Source organism: Mus caroli, unplaced genomic scaffold (assembly GCF_978045245.1).
Source record: "Mus caroli unplaced genomic scaffold, Mus_caroli_1 scaffold_19, whole genome shotgun sequence".
NCBI lineage: Eukaryota > Metazoa > Chordata > Mammalia > Rodentia > Muridae > Mus > Mus caroli.
In genome coordinates this window covers 32,853,883-32,873,576 of record NW_028227274.1, presented here as the reverse complement: position 1 = coordinate 32,873,576, position 19,694 = coordinate 32,853,883, and the positions used below count along the sequence as shown (strand labels likewise).

Genomic DNA, 19,694 nt, shown 5'->3' with positions numbered 1-19,694 from the left:
ACAATTGTGATGAATTCTATAACAACCCAGCTCAGCTAAGGTTCACCTCTGGCTCCAAGCTTCCACCTTCTCTGTGAAGTGATTTGTTTCCCCAACCTCACTTGCTAAGTGGAGTGGAGAATGTACAGATAGGAGTCACGAATCCTTTTGAGCTTTTGATGTTCATTCTCTGACAGATCCTGTTGGTCCTGATCTGCAACCCCCTCCACATGCTCGCTTGCTCTTTCTCTCTCTCTCTCTCTCTCTCTCCCCCCCCCATCCCTCCCTTCCTCTTCCTCCTCATCGTCCTCCTCCTCCTCTTCTTCTTCCTCCTCCTCCTTTTTTTCTTTGGCTTTTCAAGGACAATGGGAATGGAATCCCAGGATTCTTGGGGATAGGACTAGTTACAACATGATGTCTCTGACATAGCTTATAATAAAACTTACCCAGAAAGGCACCCAAGAGTCTTGAGGGATCAGACATGTGTCCCCTTCTCAACTTAGAGCTCAGGAGGATCCCTATGTTCCCTGTTGAGAGAAAGCAGATGCACAATTAACAAAGCATGCTGATGAATTTACTTAAGGACTGTGTGTTAGCAAGTCCCCTTTGGATAATAGTCTAACCAAATAGATGAGCTTTCAGAACCGTAATTATTCTGGCCCATTTATATTAGCTCTATTGAGTCTCAGAAAAATGTTAATACCGACTCTCATCAAGAGAAGCTGCTTTTATCCTTGTCTGTTCCTAAGCTGTGTCTGTTTGTCATAATCTCTCATCATGTGCTAAGAGCAGTAGGAGTTAAAGCATCTTTTCTCTCATATCATAAAAGTGCTGCCCCGATGGCATTTAAAATCCAAATTATGCAGCCAGCCAGTCACCTTGCTGGTATTATAAATGGAATCAGTGCTTATGACCCTTTCTTCAGAGCCTGGAGTCCAAGCATTGTTCTTGCTGAACTGGAATTGACCTGCTTGAAGGCATTTGTTTTGGTTGATACCTACCCACGGCAGGATATCTGTGCATATCTGTGTGATCTGGGGAAGACTTTTCTACCCAGCACCTGATGTCATACTCCCTTGTGGGAGTATTTAATATTCGATGTCATCTTGACAGGCTTGAGGGTTGCCTAGGAGACAAATGTCTAGGCATGTCCGTGAAGGAGTTTGTAGATGGGTTAATTGAGGTGGAAAGACCTGCTCTAGCGGCTGGTGACAGCATTCTGAGTTGGGATCCTGGACTACATGGAGAGGAGAAGGCAAGCTGGACCAATATTCATACCTCTCTGCTCCCTGACTGAGGATGCCAGGAAGTACTTAGCCTAGGCTCTTGCAGCCTTTCCCCACAAAGGACACCTTCCCCCTTTTAATATGCATTGGTATTTGGCCTGCATGTATATCTGTATGAGGGTTTTGGATCCACTGGAACTTGAGTTATAGATACTTGTGAACTGGTCCTCTGGAAGAGCAGCCAGTGTGCTCAGTCACTGAGCCATCTCCTTCCCCTACTGTATCCCTTTTTAAGACACTAGCCAAAGTAACCATTTCTTCCTAAAGTGGCTTTTATCAGGTATTTTGTTACAGCATCCAGAAGTGTTAAATTGGATGCCACATCATAAGAGGAGGATAAGGGCTGAAGGGACTGTGCCTGTGAAGTTCTTGTCTGCTAAGATGCTGTGAGCGGGTGGAGAGGCTGTGGAGCTTAGTGAGACGAACATAGCCCTTATGTTCTCTTTTGTGACCATGTCTGAGGTTTGTTTCCTCATCTGAGAGACTCGTTGCTATCTCCTTCGCAAATTTTTATTGAGATTAAATATGATTGAATAGGTAAATACCAGCACTAGTACAATATGGCAAATAAATACCAGACGTTGTTTTTAGTATGGGAGTATGGATTCCAGTGGTTAATTTTTCAAAGGGGGGTTGTAATATGCTACCCTAGAAGTCTCTCTATGTCATAGTGTTGTTGACACAAAAGCCCACAGCTCTCTTCTTAAAGGGAATAAGAAATAGCTTATTTGGGAGGCATTTTGAGTGACCATGACCTATAAACACAGATTTTGCTTATCCAAAATATTCCATGTTCCAACATGGCAGCAGTTTCATAAAGTGTTTACAGATCATAAATCAAGGCAAGTGAGTCTATCAGAGATGAAGCTACATCAAGATGGGTGAAGCTTTCTATAGGCTCAAGATGCTATCTGAGGACACTACCAAGAATGTCCTCAGACTGGTAGAACCAATTGTTTGTTGGGTCAATAGATTCTAAAAGTTTTTTTTTAATCTATTGTCACAGGATGCTCTGATGTGTGTGTGTCTGTGTGTGTGGCATGGGGAGCATGGCTGTTCTGGAGGACCAGATCTTAGCCCAAGAGAAGGGAATTAGGCTCCGGACCTGTGACATTCCAGTCTCTCCACAGTACTAAAATTCTAATCAGCCAATCAGTTTCTGCAGACAGAGATTCCTCCTGGGAATTTTTGTTCACAGCCAGATACATCTTCTTTTCAGAACTTTCCGTTCACAGTGTCTACCATCTATGATTAGGGTTTATTCATTCTCTTTGATCTTAAAGGTTTGATTTAGCCTTTAAAACTATCCGACGCAACTACAAGCACCAGAAAGTGTGTATGGCTGTTTAATGTGTTTGTCAGCTAACACCTCTGTTGGGAGTCCTTGCTAGTCAGAAGAGAGGACATTGATATTTGGAATGATGTGATAAGGAGGAGAGAGTGCTGTGTTCTAGCATGGAAAGGAGCCATGAGAAGCCAGCTGTGCGTGCTGGAACACGAGATTTATTTTAGACTTGACCAAGAGCAACCCGCCTCTCTCATCTTTTAGTTTCCCTGTTAGTCAGGACACTGTTCTGCTCTCCTCAGACCCTGGAACTGTGGTTTTTCTCACCTGGCCCGTGAGTATCTGCTTGGGAGGAGGGATATGCTGGTACATATATCAAAGTGACCTCTTGTTCCAGCTTTACTTCCTTAGCATTCAGGGTACACCACTAACTAAGATATTTAACTAGGAAATAGGAAAGTGAGTCTGATTTCCCACGTGAGTTTCAGAGTCATGCTGTCCAGAATGTAGGTCCTTGCTCTTCTGAGCAGTGAGATTGTGAATAGGCCTTATCCTCCATCTCATCTGTACAGTGGGGATAGTCTGTCCCTCACAAGCGAGGCTCTGATGAATCCAATCATGGGAAGCAATTTAACCGTTAGCTGCCATGATTATTGTAACCCCATTCTTATGATGCTGTTTCTCCACAAAATCTCTTCTCCAATTCTCTTTTGAATTTACTGTCCAGTCTGGGATGTTGATGCCACTGACTTTCTGTGATTCCTGGGAAGATATCTAGTCACTCAGAGCCAGATCTGGTGAACAGAGAGAACAGATTGAACACAAGAGCACCGAATTTATGTCATTTTCCACTAAAGTCTGAGATTTCTTAAAATTTGATTCAAAGATGATACTAAGAAATGATGTTTTTTAAAAAAAAAAGTTGAGCAAAAAGGACTGTTGAAAATGTTAGGCCCCTTAGGGCTTAAAGGCTGTTGCTTCTTTCTGTGGATGCATTTTATTCTTAATCAATGCAGTCCTCATACACATTTATGAGGTATAGTACATGTATAAAATGTGTAACCACCAGGCTAGGTGATTGCCCGATTTCTAACCCTAGATGTTTATCATTTCTTCAGTTCAGGAACGTTCAAACTTTTCTCTACTAGCTAATTTGAAATACTCAGTTGACTGTTATCAAACATGATTGTGTTTCTCTGTTATTGGACTTCATCTAACAGCACCTGTATCCACTAATCATCCCAGTGCCTCCTTCGTTCCCTATCATGAAAGTAACTGACTAGCCTCAGTGTGATTAAGGACATGTGGTTTTCTGTGTGGTCTAGGAATGTAGTTTGGTGGTTCAGCACTCGCCTAGCCTTGGGTTTGTTTCCTGGTACCACATAAAAATACAAAACAATCCTTCTGTGCCTGGCTAATGTCACATAACAAAGTGTCCTCCAGGCAGTCCCATCAAGCTGTTGAAGACGTGTCTATTGTATATGTGCCAGTTATTTATTATTTTCACTGTCGATCCACTGTTGGGCACCTGGGTAGGTTTGTATCTTAGTGGTTGTGAGTAGTGCTATAGTAAATGTAAGTGCAGTAATTTCTTTGTCATACTGATTTCAGTTCTGTGTACATGATCAGTAGTATGACTGATAGACCCTGTGTCAGTAAACCCTTAACTGTTTTTGATAATGACTACACTAATTTATATTGCTACCAACTGGGTGTAAAAATTACCTCTTTGTATATCCTCACCAGCATCTTTGTATGTGTTTTCTTCATAATAGCCATTCTGACTCAGTAGAATGATAACTTGTTGTTTTTATTTGTATTTTGCTAATGGTGTTGCTGTTGCTTTAGGCATCTTATAGAAGAGTCTGTTGGGAGTTTTCACTTTCAGAGGGTCAGAGTCCATGATCATCATGGCAGGAAGTATGGCAGTGTGCAGGTAGGCATGGTGCTGGAGCAGTAGCTGATAACTTATATTCTCTTGACCTAAAAGCATGAGAGGCAGAGACAGGAACAGGGCTGGGGGGCAGGGGGAGACTGAGAGACTTAGTCACTGTTCTATTGCTGTGAAGAAACACTGTGACCAAGGCAACTCTTATTAAAGGAAATATTTAATCGGGGGCTTACTTACAGTTTCAGATGGTCAGTCTGTTATCATGTTGGGAGCATGGTGGCACACACGGTGCTGGAACAGTAGCTGAGAGCTCCTGATCAAAAGGCAGAGGGAGAAAGCAGAGAGACACGGGGCTTTGAGGTTTCAAAAGTGCTACTCTAACAAAGCCACACCTCCTTATCCTGATGACTAATCATTCAAATATATGAGCCTGGGGGTGGGGTGGGGTGCGGGTGGGGGTGGGGGCTGGTATTATTCAAACCTTCTAGAGACTGGAAATGGATTGAGAAAACTTAAAGCCTGCCCTCAATGACACACCTCTTCCAACAAGACCACACTTCCCAATGCTTCCCAAACAGTTCCACCAACTGGGGACCAAACATTCAAACACAAGAGCCTGTGACTTCCATTCTTAGCAGCACAATGATACCGAATATTTTTCACATACTTGTTAGCTATATTTAAACTGTGTCTGTCCAGGGCTTTGTGCACAGCAGGTAGGTGCCCTGTTACTGAACAGTACTGGAGATGAAATCTAGGGTCCTCATATATGTTAGCTAAGCATTCCACTATGGAGCTACAACCCAGTTCCATGTAGCCATTGAGTTTTTTCATGTTGGTTTGTCTGGTCTCTTTATATATTCTGGTTAGTAATCTCTTGGTGACTAAGAATCTTGCAAATGTTTTTCTCCACTTCTTTAATTTTTTTTATTATTATTGTATTTATGATGTTGTCTGTGGGGACACATCTATAGAGAGTGCATACACTCAGTACAACTTAGTTGATCCTTTGTATGGTTCCTAGGGGTGCTGCAAGTACTTTAACAACTGGATTATCTTTATGGCTGCATTTATCCATTCTTGAAACGTCTTCTCTGAGGTTATGCTGTGTGGAAAGTGTATACCAGTGATGACGTTTTGTGTTTGGGGATCATGTAAAATACAAAAGCCCTTTGCTCCGTCCAGTGTCCTCATGTGCTCCCCTGTGATTTTGTTTATAGTTTCTTATGTTATTTTTTTCTCCCTCTCTCTTTTCCCCCTCCGTTTTCTCTTTTCTTTTTAATATGGTCTCTTGTATCCTGGCTGTTTTCCAACTCCTTGTGTAGCCGAGGATGACCTTGAACTCCTGATCCTCCTGCTTCCACCATTAATGCTGGGATTACAGCTGTGTGCTGCCATGTCCAGTTTATGTGGTGATGGGAGCTCTGAGCCCAGGCCAGCACACATTTGGATGGCAGCAGAGGTGCAGCCCAGCAGCCCTGACAGCTTTGTTCTCTTTGTTCAGGATTGTGTTCACGGGGTTCCACAGTTCCACATGAGTTTTTTTTTTGTTGTTGTTGTTTTGTTTTGTTTTGATTTTGCGTTTCTCTGTGTAGCTCTAGTTATCCTGGAGCTTGCTTTGTAGGCCAGGCTAGCCTTGAACTCAGAGATTCTGGCTGCTTCTACTTTTCCAAGTACTGGGATAAAGTCATGTGCCACCATGGCTGACTGAGTTCCACACAAAGTTTTGCAATTAATTTCCTCCTATTTATCTGTTTATTTTGAGTGTGTATATGTGTGCTTCCTGATACATAGAAGTCAGGAAAACTTTTCAGGGGTCGCCTATCTCCACCACATGAGTCCCGGGGATTGAACTCCTGCTGTAGGCTTGGTGCTGAGCATACTTACCTGCGGAGCTGCCAGCACAAATTTTAGCAGGCCTTCTAAAAACTAACTCTGTAAAATTACTCAGCTCTGTAGATCTTTCTGTGGTATGGGCTGTTGGTAAGCCTGACCTATGAATGTAAGGCGACTTTCCGTTTTCCTGGGGGAGAGATAACCCTCCCTACTCTGCATGTGCACGAGAGAGAGAGAGAGAGAGAGAGAGAGAGAGAGAGAGAGAGAGAGAGAGAGAGAGAGAGAGAGAGAGCGCGAGCAAGAGAGAGGTTATTAAGTGTTCTTATATAGAAAATCACAGCGTTTGCAAACAAGTAATTTGACCTCTTTTTTTTTTTTGATGTCCTTTATTTTTCGTTTTGTTCTAGATTTGTGAATAGACAATTCCAGTTTTCTGCTGCAGCATGCTGTTAACTGTGGATTTACTGTGTGCAAGTCTGTTTTAGATTTTTGAATCTAAGCACCACTGAATCTTATTAAATGTGTTTTTTTGTTTTTTGTTTTTGTATCTGTTGAGATGCTCATGTGGTTTTGTCCTCAGTTTTGTTGATGTGATTAATTATGTTTATTTGTGTATGTGTGTTGAGCCATGCTTGTACCTGTGGAATAAATCTTATTTGATAACCCCCCTAGGAAGTAATTTCTTTTTATCCACCATGGAATCTAAGGATCTCTAACTCAGCTCTTGTGGGCAAGTGCTTTTACTCACTGATCAATCTCAATAGCCCTGTAGGGTTTGTTCGTTCTTAATTGTTATTGGGTTTTTTTTTTTTTTTTTTTTTGACACATTGTTGGGTTTGATTTGCCATTATTTTGTTAAGAATTTTCACATTTATGCCATCACTTATATTGGTCTCTAGTTTCATTGGATTGTTGTGTTCTTATCTAGTTTTAATATTTAAAATAATGCTGACCTAATAGAATGACTTAGGCAGGGGAATCCTGAACCAGACAATTCTTTGGAATAGTTTGATGATCGGTTATAGTGTGGTGAAGGTTTGGTAACCTATACCATGGAGCCTTCTGGTCCTATGTGAAAATGACCTTTATTCTCCAGAAATAATTGTCCTCTCTCCAAGGCTTACTGCCTCCATCTGCAAACCTAGGCCTAGTTCTAGAAGCTCCTATCCTCTATACAATCAATTTTATCTAGAATGTTTTCAGCCTCTGAGACTTACTGCTGAATAAACTCACCTTTTCTTTCTGAACTCTAGCTGGCTGGTTTAACTCAGATATTCTGGAGCCAACTCCTCTCCCAGCTGACTGATTCAATCTGGCTTCTCTCTCTGCCTCTTCTGAATCGCTCTACTTGGTCTCAAACTAACTCTGGCAATCTGTTTTAATCTTCTGGCTCCTTCTTATTCTCTGACTCATTCTGTCTTTATCTGTGTCTAACTTGTCTTTAACCTGTCTCTGTAAAACTCTCCTGGTGAAACTGCTTCCTCCCCTCCCCGCTTGCAGCTCTCTTTAAATAGTTTCCCTTTATTCTCTCTTCTTGTTAGAGTTGGGCATATTCTATTCTGTCAAATCTTTCTGATTCATCATTTTGTCTGCCACCCAAAACTAGACATCATTTTAAAACATGGCTGCTTTTTCCTACAGACTAATTTTACCTTCATTGTTTTGGATTAAGGCTGTGTACTAAGGGTGTGTCTGTTTTCCAACCAGAGGGATGTGCCAAGGACTGAACCACACCACAACTAGAAACATATTTTTTGACATTTTTGTTCTGTTTTGTTTTTTGTTTTTTAATTAAATAACAATCTCAGGATTCACGGTGTGGTCTAATAACCTGCAATGCCTATGCTTGTTTTTTTGTTTTTGTTTTTGTTTTTGGAGTCAGGGTTTCTCTGTGTAGCCCTGGCTGTCCTGGAACTCACTTTGTAGACCACGCTGGCCTCGAACTCAGAAACCTGCCTGCCTCTGCCTCCCGAGTGCTGGGATTAACGATGTGCACCACCACGCCCAGAGTATGTTTGTTTTTGATGGGAGAACTTTTTAGTACTGATTCAGTCTCTCTTTATTTTGGTCTGTTCAAGATTTTTATGTCATGTTCAGCTTCATAGGTTGTGTGTCTGAAAATCAATCCATTTCTTGTGGATTTTCCAATTTTTAGTATTTAGTAATCGATTTCTTGTGGATTTTCCAATTTTTACTATTTAGTTGTATATAATAGTACTTATATTTCTGTAGAATCTGTTGTAATACCCCCCCCCCTTTTTTTTTTTTTTTTTTTTGGTTTTTCGAGACAGGGTTTCTCTGTGTAGCCCTGGCTATCCTGGAACTCACTTTGTAGACCAGACTGGCCTCGAACTCAGAAATCCACCTGCCTCTGCCTCGCAAGTGCTGGGATTAAAGGCATGCGCCACCACACCCAGCCTTTCTCTTCTCTTCTCTTCTCTTCTCTTCTCTTCTCTTCTCTTCTCTTCTCTTCTCTTCTCTTCTCTTCTCTTCTCTCTTCTCTTCTTTCTTTCTTTCTTTCTTTCTTTCTTTCTTTCTTTCTTTCTTTTTAAGGTTGCTGTAAACTTCCCTCTTAGTATATCACAAAGGTTTGGATACGCCATGGTTTGATTCTCATTTGTTTCAAGAAGTTTTGTTGTTTATTTAGTTTTGGAGATAGTTCTGGAGCAGCCTTGACATCACTGTGTAGTTGAGGAAGATCTTGATGTGCTGATCTCCTGACTCTGACTTCTAAGTGCTGCTCTACAGGTGCTTAGTGTTACATTTGGATCAAGAAAATTTGATTTAAAACATCGTCATTGACCTGCTGTTTATTTAGAATAATATTAATTTCCTCCCATGTATTTGTAGAAGTTCTTCTAAATTTTTTATCGTATTTATTGTATGTAGGTGTGTGTGTGTGTGTGTGTGTGTGTGTGTGTGCTTCGCATGGTGTGAGCCTACAGTGACTTGTGGGAGTCAGTTCTTTCTTCCCACCATGTGAGTTCGAGGGATTGAATATAAAGTAGTCAGGCCTGGTGCACGTGCCTTTGCCTGCTGAGCTACATTGGTGTGACCCCTTTATACCATTTCTAAAGTCCCTCTATAGAGTTCTTGTTTTATTCAATTGTGAGCAGAAAAAAAAAAATACAGGTCTTTTCAGGTGTAGTTCTTATAACCTTTTTTTTTTTTTTTTAAAAGACTTGTCGTCTAACATATAATCTATCCAGAAAAAAATTCCATGTTCTGAGAAGAAAAGTGTATATACTGAAACTGTTAGATGAAGTGTCCTGTAATTATCTGTTAAATTGGCCTATAGTATAATTCAACTCCAGTATTTTTTCCTTGATTGCCTATTATCTTTCCTTTTATGAAAGTGGGTGTTAAGTCCCTATGATTATGCATGAGAGCCTGCTTTGTACAATTGGATGTTCCAGCATTGGGTCTATATACATTTATACATGCTATTTCATCTTGCTGAATTGGTCCATTTATTATTATATGATGACCTTATTTGTGTTTTAAAGTGCTTGCTTTATTTTATCTAACACCTGTGCAGCTACTCTTGCTCCTTTTTCTTCCTGTTTGCATGATATTTTTCCTCCATATCTCCAAGTTCAGTCTATGTCCATGTTATGTTACTGGTGGAATGAGTTTCTTGTAGGCAGCAGTCTCATTTTTTACTCCATTCAACCTGTTGGTATATTTTAACTGAGGAATTTAATTCAACAGGATAGGTTGCGTTGCCTTTGGTTCTAAATGAGTACTTGAGAACATGTAGCTTCTTCAGCTATAATGCATGTAGATGATGTCTGTGGCATGCTCATAGCCTCAGCTGCAGCAGGGGTTGTTGGGTTGTGCCTATGTTCTCTTAGGTGGATTTGCTAGCAGCTCTGGGTGTAGTATATTTGTTTGTGGGTGTGGGATCCCTGTTAGTTTCTACAGGTCATATGAGGATTTGGCTACTCGAGAGGGCCAGCACATATAAAGCACCGCAGCAGAGCCATGATTCCTGTCTATTTGCAAGGGCCATGTGTCTGAGCACTCCACAGGGGCTGGGTTGCACTAGTGGACCCAGAGGGGTATTTGTGTGTGACCAAAGGTTGTATTACGGGCAGTGTTTCAAAGGACCATCTGCCTAAGGTAGGTTCTGTGTACTTCTCAGGGCCTCCAGTTGGCAGAGATTCTGAGAATGCTCAGCCTGGTTGCTTCTTGGCTACAGGATGATGGATAGGACCACTGATCTGTTCCCTTAGGAGCTTCACTAGCTACCTTGCTCAATGCTGGGGTGGCTGTCCAGCTGCTTCTCAGGATCCTAACTGGGGAAAGCCTGTGTGAGGGAAGTACAGGAGCTTTCTTAGTGCTAGCTCAGTGCTAGCTCCTGAGACTGGGCTCAGGACCTGTGAGAGCCACAGGCTTTTCCAGCAGGGAATGCTTCTGGTGTCAATGGCCTGAGGGAGAACTGTTAGGGCCTCCTGATAGCTCTTTCTCCACCAAGGAGTTCAAGTTGATTTTAAGTGAACTGTGTAAACTTTGTTCCCTTCTTATTAAGACCATGTGTCTTAGTTAGGGTATTAGTGCTGTGAATAGACACCAGGACCAAGGAAAGTCTTATAAGGTGAATATTTAATTGGGGCTGGCTTACAGGTTCAGAGGTTTAGTCCATTATCAAGGTTGGATCATGGTACCATTCAGGCAGGCATGGCGCAGGAGTAGCTGAGAGGTCTACCTCTTCATCTGAAGGCTGCTGGGGAAGACTGGCTTTCAGGCAACTAGGAAGGTCTTAAAGCACACGCCCACAGTGACACACTTCCTCTGACAAGGCCACACCTTCTAATAGTGCCATTCCCTGGGCCAAGCATGTTCAAACCACCACACCACGATTGATCTGTATTCTTTATGATGTCTCTGCCACATCCCTACCACACCCAAGTGCTGTGCTTCAAATACTATGCAAACGCGATTGTTTTCTAGGTTTTGGTCTGTTATTATGGAGGAAACCATGTCAGGTACCTGCAGCAGCTTTGTTGTTGGATGGACCTGATCTGTTACCTTTGTTAATGAAATCCAGAAAAAGAAGCTTTTCCTGTCTCCCCAGTCATCAGCATGAACTCTCCTAGCCCTGTCTGGGTTTTGAAGAGCATTAAATGGCATGTTCTTCCAAATTACACCATTTCCTCCAAGTTGCAGCATTTGCCTGTAGAGTGGAAGGTGTGGTAGGCAGGAGGCAAACAAAAGGTCACACATCCAGGAAGTACAAACACTTGGAATGTTCTTGGGGAACCTTGCAAGTGTACAAGGGAGTACACACTGCAGGGGTGGTGCGTGTGGGTAGAGAAGAAGCAGCCACACTGCAGGAAGACCCTGGGACGTGGAGCTGCATCCAGGCTTAAGGACAAAATGCCAGGGTTGTCAGTGTGGGCTTTCTGGTGACAAAGCTGCTTCTGAGTTAACCCTGCTCCTTGTAAGTAATTTCTCCTTTATTTCTGTTAGTAACCTTATTAACATTTTTATTGGGTCACCAATTGGACTTTGGTGCTGTAATTACTTTGGTCTGTCCTGGGTTCCTTTTCTGGCACTAGTAGACCTTTGTGTTGCATCTCCCCAAGAAAAATCTGCCATACAGTAAAGGACTTCTTGCTTCTCTAGGTGTGATGGTTTTTATGTGCTTGGCCCAGGGAGTAGCACTATTTGGGGATATGGCCTTGCTGGAATAGGTGTAGCCTAGTTGGAGTAGGCATGTCATTGTGGGAATGGGCTTTAAGACCCTCATCTCAGCTGCCTGGAAGCCAGTCTTCTCCTAGCAACCTTCTGCTAAAGATGTAGAATTCTCAGCTACTCCTGCACCATGCCTGCCTGTATGCTGCCATGTTCCCACCTTGATGATAATGGACTGAACCTCTGAACCTGTAAGCCAGCCTCAATTAAATGTTGTCCTTATAAGAGTTGCCTTGGTCATGGTGTCTGTTCACAGCAGTAAAACCCTGACTAAGACAGATGTTGGTACCAGGGACTGCTGTGATAGGCCTGACCATGCTTGTATTGGGAAGAATGTGGATTTTGGAACTCCCTGATTTGGAAAGCAATGGAATGCTTTAAGTAGGGCTTAATGGGCCATCCTAGTAGGAATATGGAAGACTTGGTTGCTGAGAGTGATTTAAATTGTGCAGATCTGGCCCAAGCGCTTTCAGTAGAGAACACTATCAGCATGTGGCCTAGACACTGTTTTTGTGATATTTTGGTGAAGAATGTGGCTGTGTTTTGCGCTTGTTTGAATAGTCTGCCTGAGGCTAAGGTGAGGAGATTTAGATTATTTGCTTTGATAAAGGAAGTCTCAAAACAGCCTGGTATAAATTCTGTTGTGTGGTTACTAAAGTTTACTCTTATGAAGAACATTTTAATGAAAACAAGCAAGCTGAGAGAGGAAAAATATAAAATATATGGTTCAAGTATTAACGGGGCTACAGGAAGTAGAATGAAGCTGAATCCTGTATTTTAGGAGTTAACAGATTAAAGAAATGGGATTTTAGTGCAAGATTTCACCCAGCTAAGTTTAGGACCAGGCATGGTGGTACACACCTTTAATCCCAGGTGACAAAGCCAAGCAGATCTCTGAGTTCAAGGCCAGTCTGGGGCAAAGGAAGTTCTGGCTGAAGAAAAGCTAAGTCCAGGCATGGTAGTACACATGTTTAATCCCAGGAGACAGAGATGTGCAGATCTCTGAGTTCAAGGTCAATCACCAAAGCAAGTTCCAGGACAGCCAAGCATAGGCACTAAGGGAGCTGGAAAACAGAAGGCTGGTGATAATGTAATAAAGCTCCAACTTGGCAAAGCAGCAGAGCTCCACAGCGTTGGCCATGTGGCTCTGGCTTTAGAGTCAAGAATAGAAGGGACTACTGGGACAATTGATGCTGGTTAGCTGGAGCTAAGAAATTAGCAGTGATTAAGAAGAGACCAGCATCACTGAGGTGAAATCTTCTGGGAAGTGTTTTCTGAGAGCACAGAGATAGCCAAGGTTGTACCTCATGCTGCAGCTAAACTTGGTAACTTGTAAGAATCACCCAGGTGGTACTAGTTTTGAAGGTATGAAGGGGTCACGGAGAGCAGCTGAGGCCTGGCACTGCAAGAGGCCAGGGAAGGTCATTGGTGAAGGTGCAACCTCAGTTGTAGTTGATGGCCCAGGACTGAAGTGGTTGTGCAAAGAAGTTTAGGCTTGGCACCATGAAGAGAGCCTATGAGAGGCTATTGGTGAAGCCTAGTTACAGCAGAAGACCCCACCACTATATTGGAGATATCAGTACCATGGGATGATCACCAAGAACAGCAGCCATAGTGGAGTGGAATCAATCAGAGCCTGGAATCAATCAGAGCCTAGAAGGCTACAGAGGGCAGAACTGGAGAAGTGGCCCAAGCCCTTTGAAGGAGCCCAGAAGATCATGTGTAGATCCCAGACATTGGAACAAAGAGCTGAAGTTGTCTTGGAGACCCCAAGATATTAAAGATGCCAGAGCCGTGGGATACCTGCAGAGGAAAGCTGATAACAGGGAGTGGAACCAGCCCAGGAGAAAGCAGTTTGTTGCAGTCAACAAAGATGATAAAGGAGTGGAGATCTGAAGACCATTTCACATCAGACATGGAGATGTAGAATTTGGAGTTTGCCCAGCTGGTTTCCTGTCTTGCTTTGAGGATTACAGTTAAGTCATTGAATGAATCTTAGAAGAGAATTTGAATTTTAGACTTTTAACATTGTTGAGACTGCTATAGGTTATGGGGACTTTGGAAGTTGGACTAAATGTATTTTGCATTATAGTATGTTTAGATATGGCCCCCATAGGCTCATGTGCTTGAAAAGCATATAGGAGCCAGGGAATGGAATGTGATGGTTTGTGTATGTTTAGACCAGGTAGTGGCACTATTAGGAGGTGTGGCCTTGTCAGAGGAAGTGTGTCCGAGGACATGGGCTTTAAGACCCTCATCTCAGCTGTCGGAAAGCCAGTCTTCTTCTAGCAACCTTTAGATGAAGATGTAGAACTCTCTTCTCCTCCTATACCATGCCTGCCTGAATGCTGCCATGTTCCTCACTTGACGATAATTGACTGAACCTCTGAACCTGTAAAGCTGGCCCCAATTAAATGTTGTCCTTATAAGAGTTGCTTTGGTCATGGTGTCTGTTCACAGCAGTAAAACCCTGACTAAGACACTAGGTTATGAGACTTACTCTCCTGCTGTCACACATCCTGGACTTACTTCTTGATACACTAAAGCAAAGTTGCAATTTAAAGCTTAGGTGTTTAGTTTGGTCTTCTTAGTAGTGTAAAAATGAGAACAGTTCACGTAAAAACCCAGATTTCTGTTTGTGTTCAAGTTATGTAGCAGGCATGTGCAGCAGAGTGGCAGTTTCCTTAGCAAAGTATGGGTCTCCCTGCTCTCAAGGATTGGCTGATTTGGTCTAAAAGGGCAATGGGAGATGTCAAACAGTTCGTATGGTGAATGATCACACTGGGGCTGCTTGTCAGTAGGCAGATCAACTTTACTTAGGGTGATTGAAGTTATAAAGTTAGGGGACTGAGGGTAGGGACTAGGATAGGCAAAGGTCACTGGCTGAGGCCTTAGGGTTCCTGGCATAACTCATTAGCCTGGTGAAGCATTTCAGGAGTCTCAGGTGCTGACTGAACAGGTCTTGTCAGAAGAAAGGAAATTGATCCTGTGTGCCTTTCTTCAGGTAGAGACCAGTGTGGGAGCTTAGAAAATCCCAGACAAGGTCAGAGAAGGAGAAACTCTGTTAACAAGGAAGTTCCCCACTATTCACTGGGTCCCAGAAGGCTACCCAGTCAATGGTAGACTTGGACCTTAATTAGCAGTTTCCTGACCTCGAAGTTCCCCACAGACTCAGTGCTCCCTGTTGTGTTCACCTGGCCCACTTCACTCATCTTCACCTATTTCTGCCTGGCTCCTGGAGGCAGTCGATCTACACAGTTCTAAGGAAATGTTTATTAATATTGTTCTAATCCTGTGGTCTAGCCCTTTTGGCCAGGGGCTGGCCAGCATGGCTTTGTCCTAGCAGTCATAGGTTCTGGATACTTAGCAGATAAAGTAGTCTTTATTCTTTTTTTTTTTTTGAGACAGGGTTTTCCCTGCATATCTCTGGCTGTCTTGGAATTCACTCTGTAGACTAGGCTGGCCTCCAACTCAGAAATCCGCCTGCTTCCGCCTCCCGAGTGCTGGGATTAAAGGTGTGCGCCACCACGCTCTGCTGTCTTTATTCTTAAATATGATATTGCTACCTGTCTGCAGAAGACTCAGGGATTAGGGGTTGTCAAAAGCCCCAAAGTCACACCTGTCTATGAAGTATGATTCATTCATTCACTCACTCACTCACTCACTCACACAGACACACACACTCATTCAGCTGTTATGAACTAAGTCTTCTGTGCTAGGTCTTGGACATACAGTTATTAAAGGATGGACCCAGTACCTGCCTCAAGAGACTTGGTAGTTGGAAATCCTGGATGGTCACATCCTCCTGACAAGTTCTCCTCTGTAGTCTCACAAACACATCTGCTATTTTGTTCTTAATTCATATTCTCTCTCCTCCCCTCCCCTCCCCTCCCCTCCCCTCCCCTCCCCTCCCCTCCCCTCCCCTCCCCTCCCCTCCCCTCCCCTCTTCTCTCTTATTTCTCCTTCTCTCTATTCCTCTTTCTCTCTCCTTACCATTCTTCCTTTTCCCATTGGCAGGCTCTTATATAGTGTAGGCTGGCCTTACAGTTGCTTATATAACTGAGGCTAGACTTGAGCTCTCCTGACCCTCTTGCTGTCACTTGAGCTTTCAAGTGCTATGCTATGCTTACAGATGTGCACTGTGGGTCACATCCATCAGCTCTCAAGTGCTGTGCACTGTGGATCACACTCATCATTACACACAGTCATTTTTCTTTTCTTTAAAAACATTTTTATTAATTTTATGTATGTGAATGCTTTGCCTGCATGTATTTCTATGCACAATGTGTTTGTAGTGTCCGTGGAAGCCAGAAGCAGGCTCTGGATTCCCTGGAGTTACGGATGGTTGTGAGGTGCCGTGTGGGTGCTGGGAATTGAAACAGGGTCCTCTGGAAGAGCAGGCAGTGCTTTTCACCACTGAGCCATCTCTCTACCCCTAACTCCTGCCTTTTGTATTAATCTTTATGCGGACTTAAAATTGAATAGCTAAGAGAGATTTGAGCTAGGCTGAACTCCTGGGGCACAGAGTGATCTCCCCTCAACCTGTTCTGAGTGAAGCTGTACTGTGTAGTTCCTCTAAGTTATAGCACAGACTTCTCTGACCTAGAAGCGTAGACTGCTTTTATAAGTAAGGTGGTGATGATGATGATGATAATGGTGGCAGCAGTGGTGGTGGTGACAGGTACCATGTTCTCAGAGCTAGTGGCTTATAGTATATGAACTAAAGACCTATCCTTCAAAAGTTAAATAACTTGCCCAGAGTCACACAAATGATGGGATTTGAACTTGTGTTATATGTCAGAGAGCTCCAGTTCTTTACCTCTGTGCCGTAGTCAGTGTTCTCATTAATTTGTGAAATGACTTAAGAGCAGTCTTTTGCCTAAGATATTTTCTTTTCTGGCTCTTAACAAGGTGTGAAATTCTGCCACCTAAATTTCATGCTTTTATTTCTTGTTAAATGTGAGAGTTCTTGGAGAGGCTCTGTATTGTCATCAGCAGCACCTTAGCACCTTAACCCTTCCTCTGACAGCTAATTAAAGATGAGACACTAAGGGACCCAGGCAGGCGAGAGTTCCTTTCTAGTGCTGGGCTAGTACTCGAGGGAGTACCTGCATGTTACACTACCCAGGCAAGGTTAGAATTGTTGAGAAATCAAAGTGAGGGAGCGCAGATGTGTCTCTAAGAAATACACTACTAGGGTAGGAGTTGGGAAGTGGATGAAGAGTAATGAAGGGGAGTGGGGTGGCTGGGGTCGCCTCCTGTGTTCCTGTGCTGGTATGGCTCCTCCTACTATTCCAAAGGCAACTTCCCCAGGATCTTATACACATAAAATAAAAATAAACATTAAACAATAGGGAGACCAGGAAGAAAACAATGAACAACACTTGGTGTTCATGTTCCCAGCCTCCTAAGCTCAGAGTGGATTCCATCCTCCTGTCTTTGGTGTCTCTGGTGTAGGGAGAAGCAAGTTTGGCGAGCAGTTTCCAGCTGGGATATGTTCTTGCCTCAGCCCAGTTGGAATCCCACATTTTCACTTGTAACTTTTACTCCATGGTTTGGAATGTTTCAGAACATTTATGCCCTATTGATCTTCAGGGAATTTGCCAGACTACTTGGGAATCAATTAGAACTCAGCCACCAGCATATTTACTTCAGGCAGTTAAACAGAAAGTAAAAACAGTGCTAACCCTCTCCCTAGTATTTTCTTTAACCCCTTCAAGAGAATATGGAATCTTCTGGTGGTGGTCCTGTACATGTACAAAAATACCGTATATACCCGAAAATATGCTGTGTTCACTTAACCATTTTGCTTCATGTGCTGGTTCTGAGGCTGACCTTGTGAGAGGAATTGCAGGTGTTGAAACGTGTCTGAGGATAAGGAGGGGCATACAGGGAGGGTGTATCACCTCAAGCTGGTTCTTTCTTCTTGCCTTCTTGGAGTGGTGGGTCACGCACTATTTTCTCTTTTCAGAATAATTTTGCACTCACCAACCCAGAGAAGAGCATCCACCAGGAATCAGATACAAAGGAGACCAGGGAAGAGGAGGAGCTAGACACCGAGGTCCTGGAGGTGTTCCACCCAACTCAAGAGTGGCAGACCCTTCAACCAGGTACCGGACTTGCTCTGCTCCTTAGAAACACTGACTTAAAACCACAAATGCCTTTGTTCTTGAAGGTTGGGAGCAGGCATTCTCATGATGACCATCACAGTGGTAGCTGCAATGCAGTGGGGTTTGGGAACCTCATTCTCCAGCAGAGCAGTGTGTGGTGTTATCAGTGCCCTGGGAGGGAGGTCTGTGGTGGGTGGCCGTGCTTTCTGAGCAAGTGATGGAAAACTTTGTGAAGCATAGGAGAGGCAGTGACATGTGCCTTGCTCTGCAAATGCTATTTTGGGCTGCTGCTTGGCTCAATGCTGCTGAAATAGTGTTCATGGGAGAGTCCTGATCACTGGTGCTGGGCCCAAATGTTCTGTTAAAGGAACCTGTGCCAAGAAAAAAAGGGGCTGGTCCTTGCCTGATTGTAACTGAGGCATCTTCAGAGGGAACAACTTTCTAACTCCTTTATGACCCTGAGTCCAGGGTTTCAAGTGATAATGACAATGACCTGCAGTTGTGAGATGTTTACTGTAATCAGACCCACTGCTAAGTTCCTCATGTACACCATGTTGTTCAGGAACTATTAGACTCTACCTTCCAGTGGAAATGCTGAGCTCAAAAGGTTAGATGACTTGTTGCATTATTCACCTGATGTCAAATGTCATGGGCCTTGGAGCCTTGATCTGCTGTCTTCCCACTTCTCCTTCCCAGCTCCAGCCGTCCTTGAGCCTGCTCTGCCAACGCTGAGACTATTCTCAGGTTCAGGCAGCTTGTGTTCTGTGTTGTGGCAAAGTGGATGGCAAGTTCTGGCAGCAGTCATCGTACAGCTTCCTCAGGTCCTCGCTGATATTCATCACCATGTCCTCACAGCCCCCGGTGCTGCTGTGCTGCCAGGATAGCGTTGATGTGCCAGTAGCAGGATCACTCTTGCTAGGCTTGCATGTGGGTAGGAGCTGCTGCAGAAGACTGATGAAGCCCCAAAGAAGCCAAGTGAGAGCTCATGGCTTCAGCAGAGGGAAGTTTAAGAACAGAGGTAGAACAGAGGTATTGGATTCAGCAGGTCCAACTCTGCCTGTCCTCTCTCAGCTTCTCTGAGAACAGAATTCAGCCTTTGAGGAATAATATGGAGAGGCTCTCAGGAGTTGGGAGGTAGAAGATGTGGCTATGGTCCTCTGACTTTATGTCAAGTTACTGGTAGTCTTGTAAACTGGAAAGTGTGTGGAGTCAATGGAGGCTGATGTTCTGGGATCCTACTTCCACTTCTGTCCCTTTGGCTAGGTCAGTAGTCCCCATCAAGCCCTTGGTCCACACTACAAGCAGGACAGCACTAGTATTTCAGACTTTGAGCTGAGCCTAGTCTTCTGGCAGTAGCACTGCTGCTAGTGGCTCAAGAGCCCCTACATGTATTCTTTGTAAGGAGGAGCTAGGACTAAGTGAGGAGCGGGCTCTGAGAGCTGGGAACTAGAGAGAAGCACTCATCGTACATGGAAAACTGATGCTCCTTTGACAACACCTTCTAGCTTGTAGTTTCTCAAGAGCTCCTTGTAGACTCTTCTGTACAAAATTCTCTTAAAGCACTGAAAAGGCTGTTACAGCTAAAGCACATTGTAGATTCAAATCCTCTA

The 19,694-nt window shown here is 43.5% G+C and overlaps 1 protein-coding gene across 2 annotated transcripts in view; it reads left to right on the top strand.

Annotated features, from left to right (window-relative positions):
* Sil1 (SIL1 nucleotide exchange factor) overlaps positions 1-19,694 on the top strand; it is a 236,064-nt gene that overhangs the window by 63,357 nt on the left and 153,013 nt on the right. For both annotated transcript variants that reach the window (XM_021150502.2, XM_021150503.3), the window contains one exon: positions 17,946-18,084. In XM_021150502.2, coding sequence (XP_021006161.1) covers positions 17,946-18,084 — 139 coding nt within the window. The remainder of the gene's footprint in view (positions 1-17,945; positions 18,085-19,694) is intronic.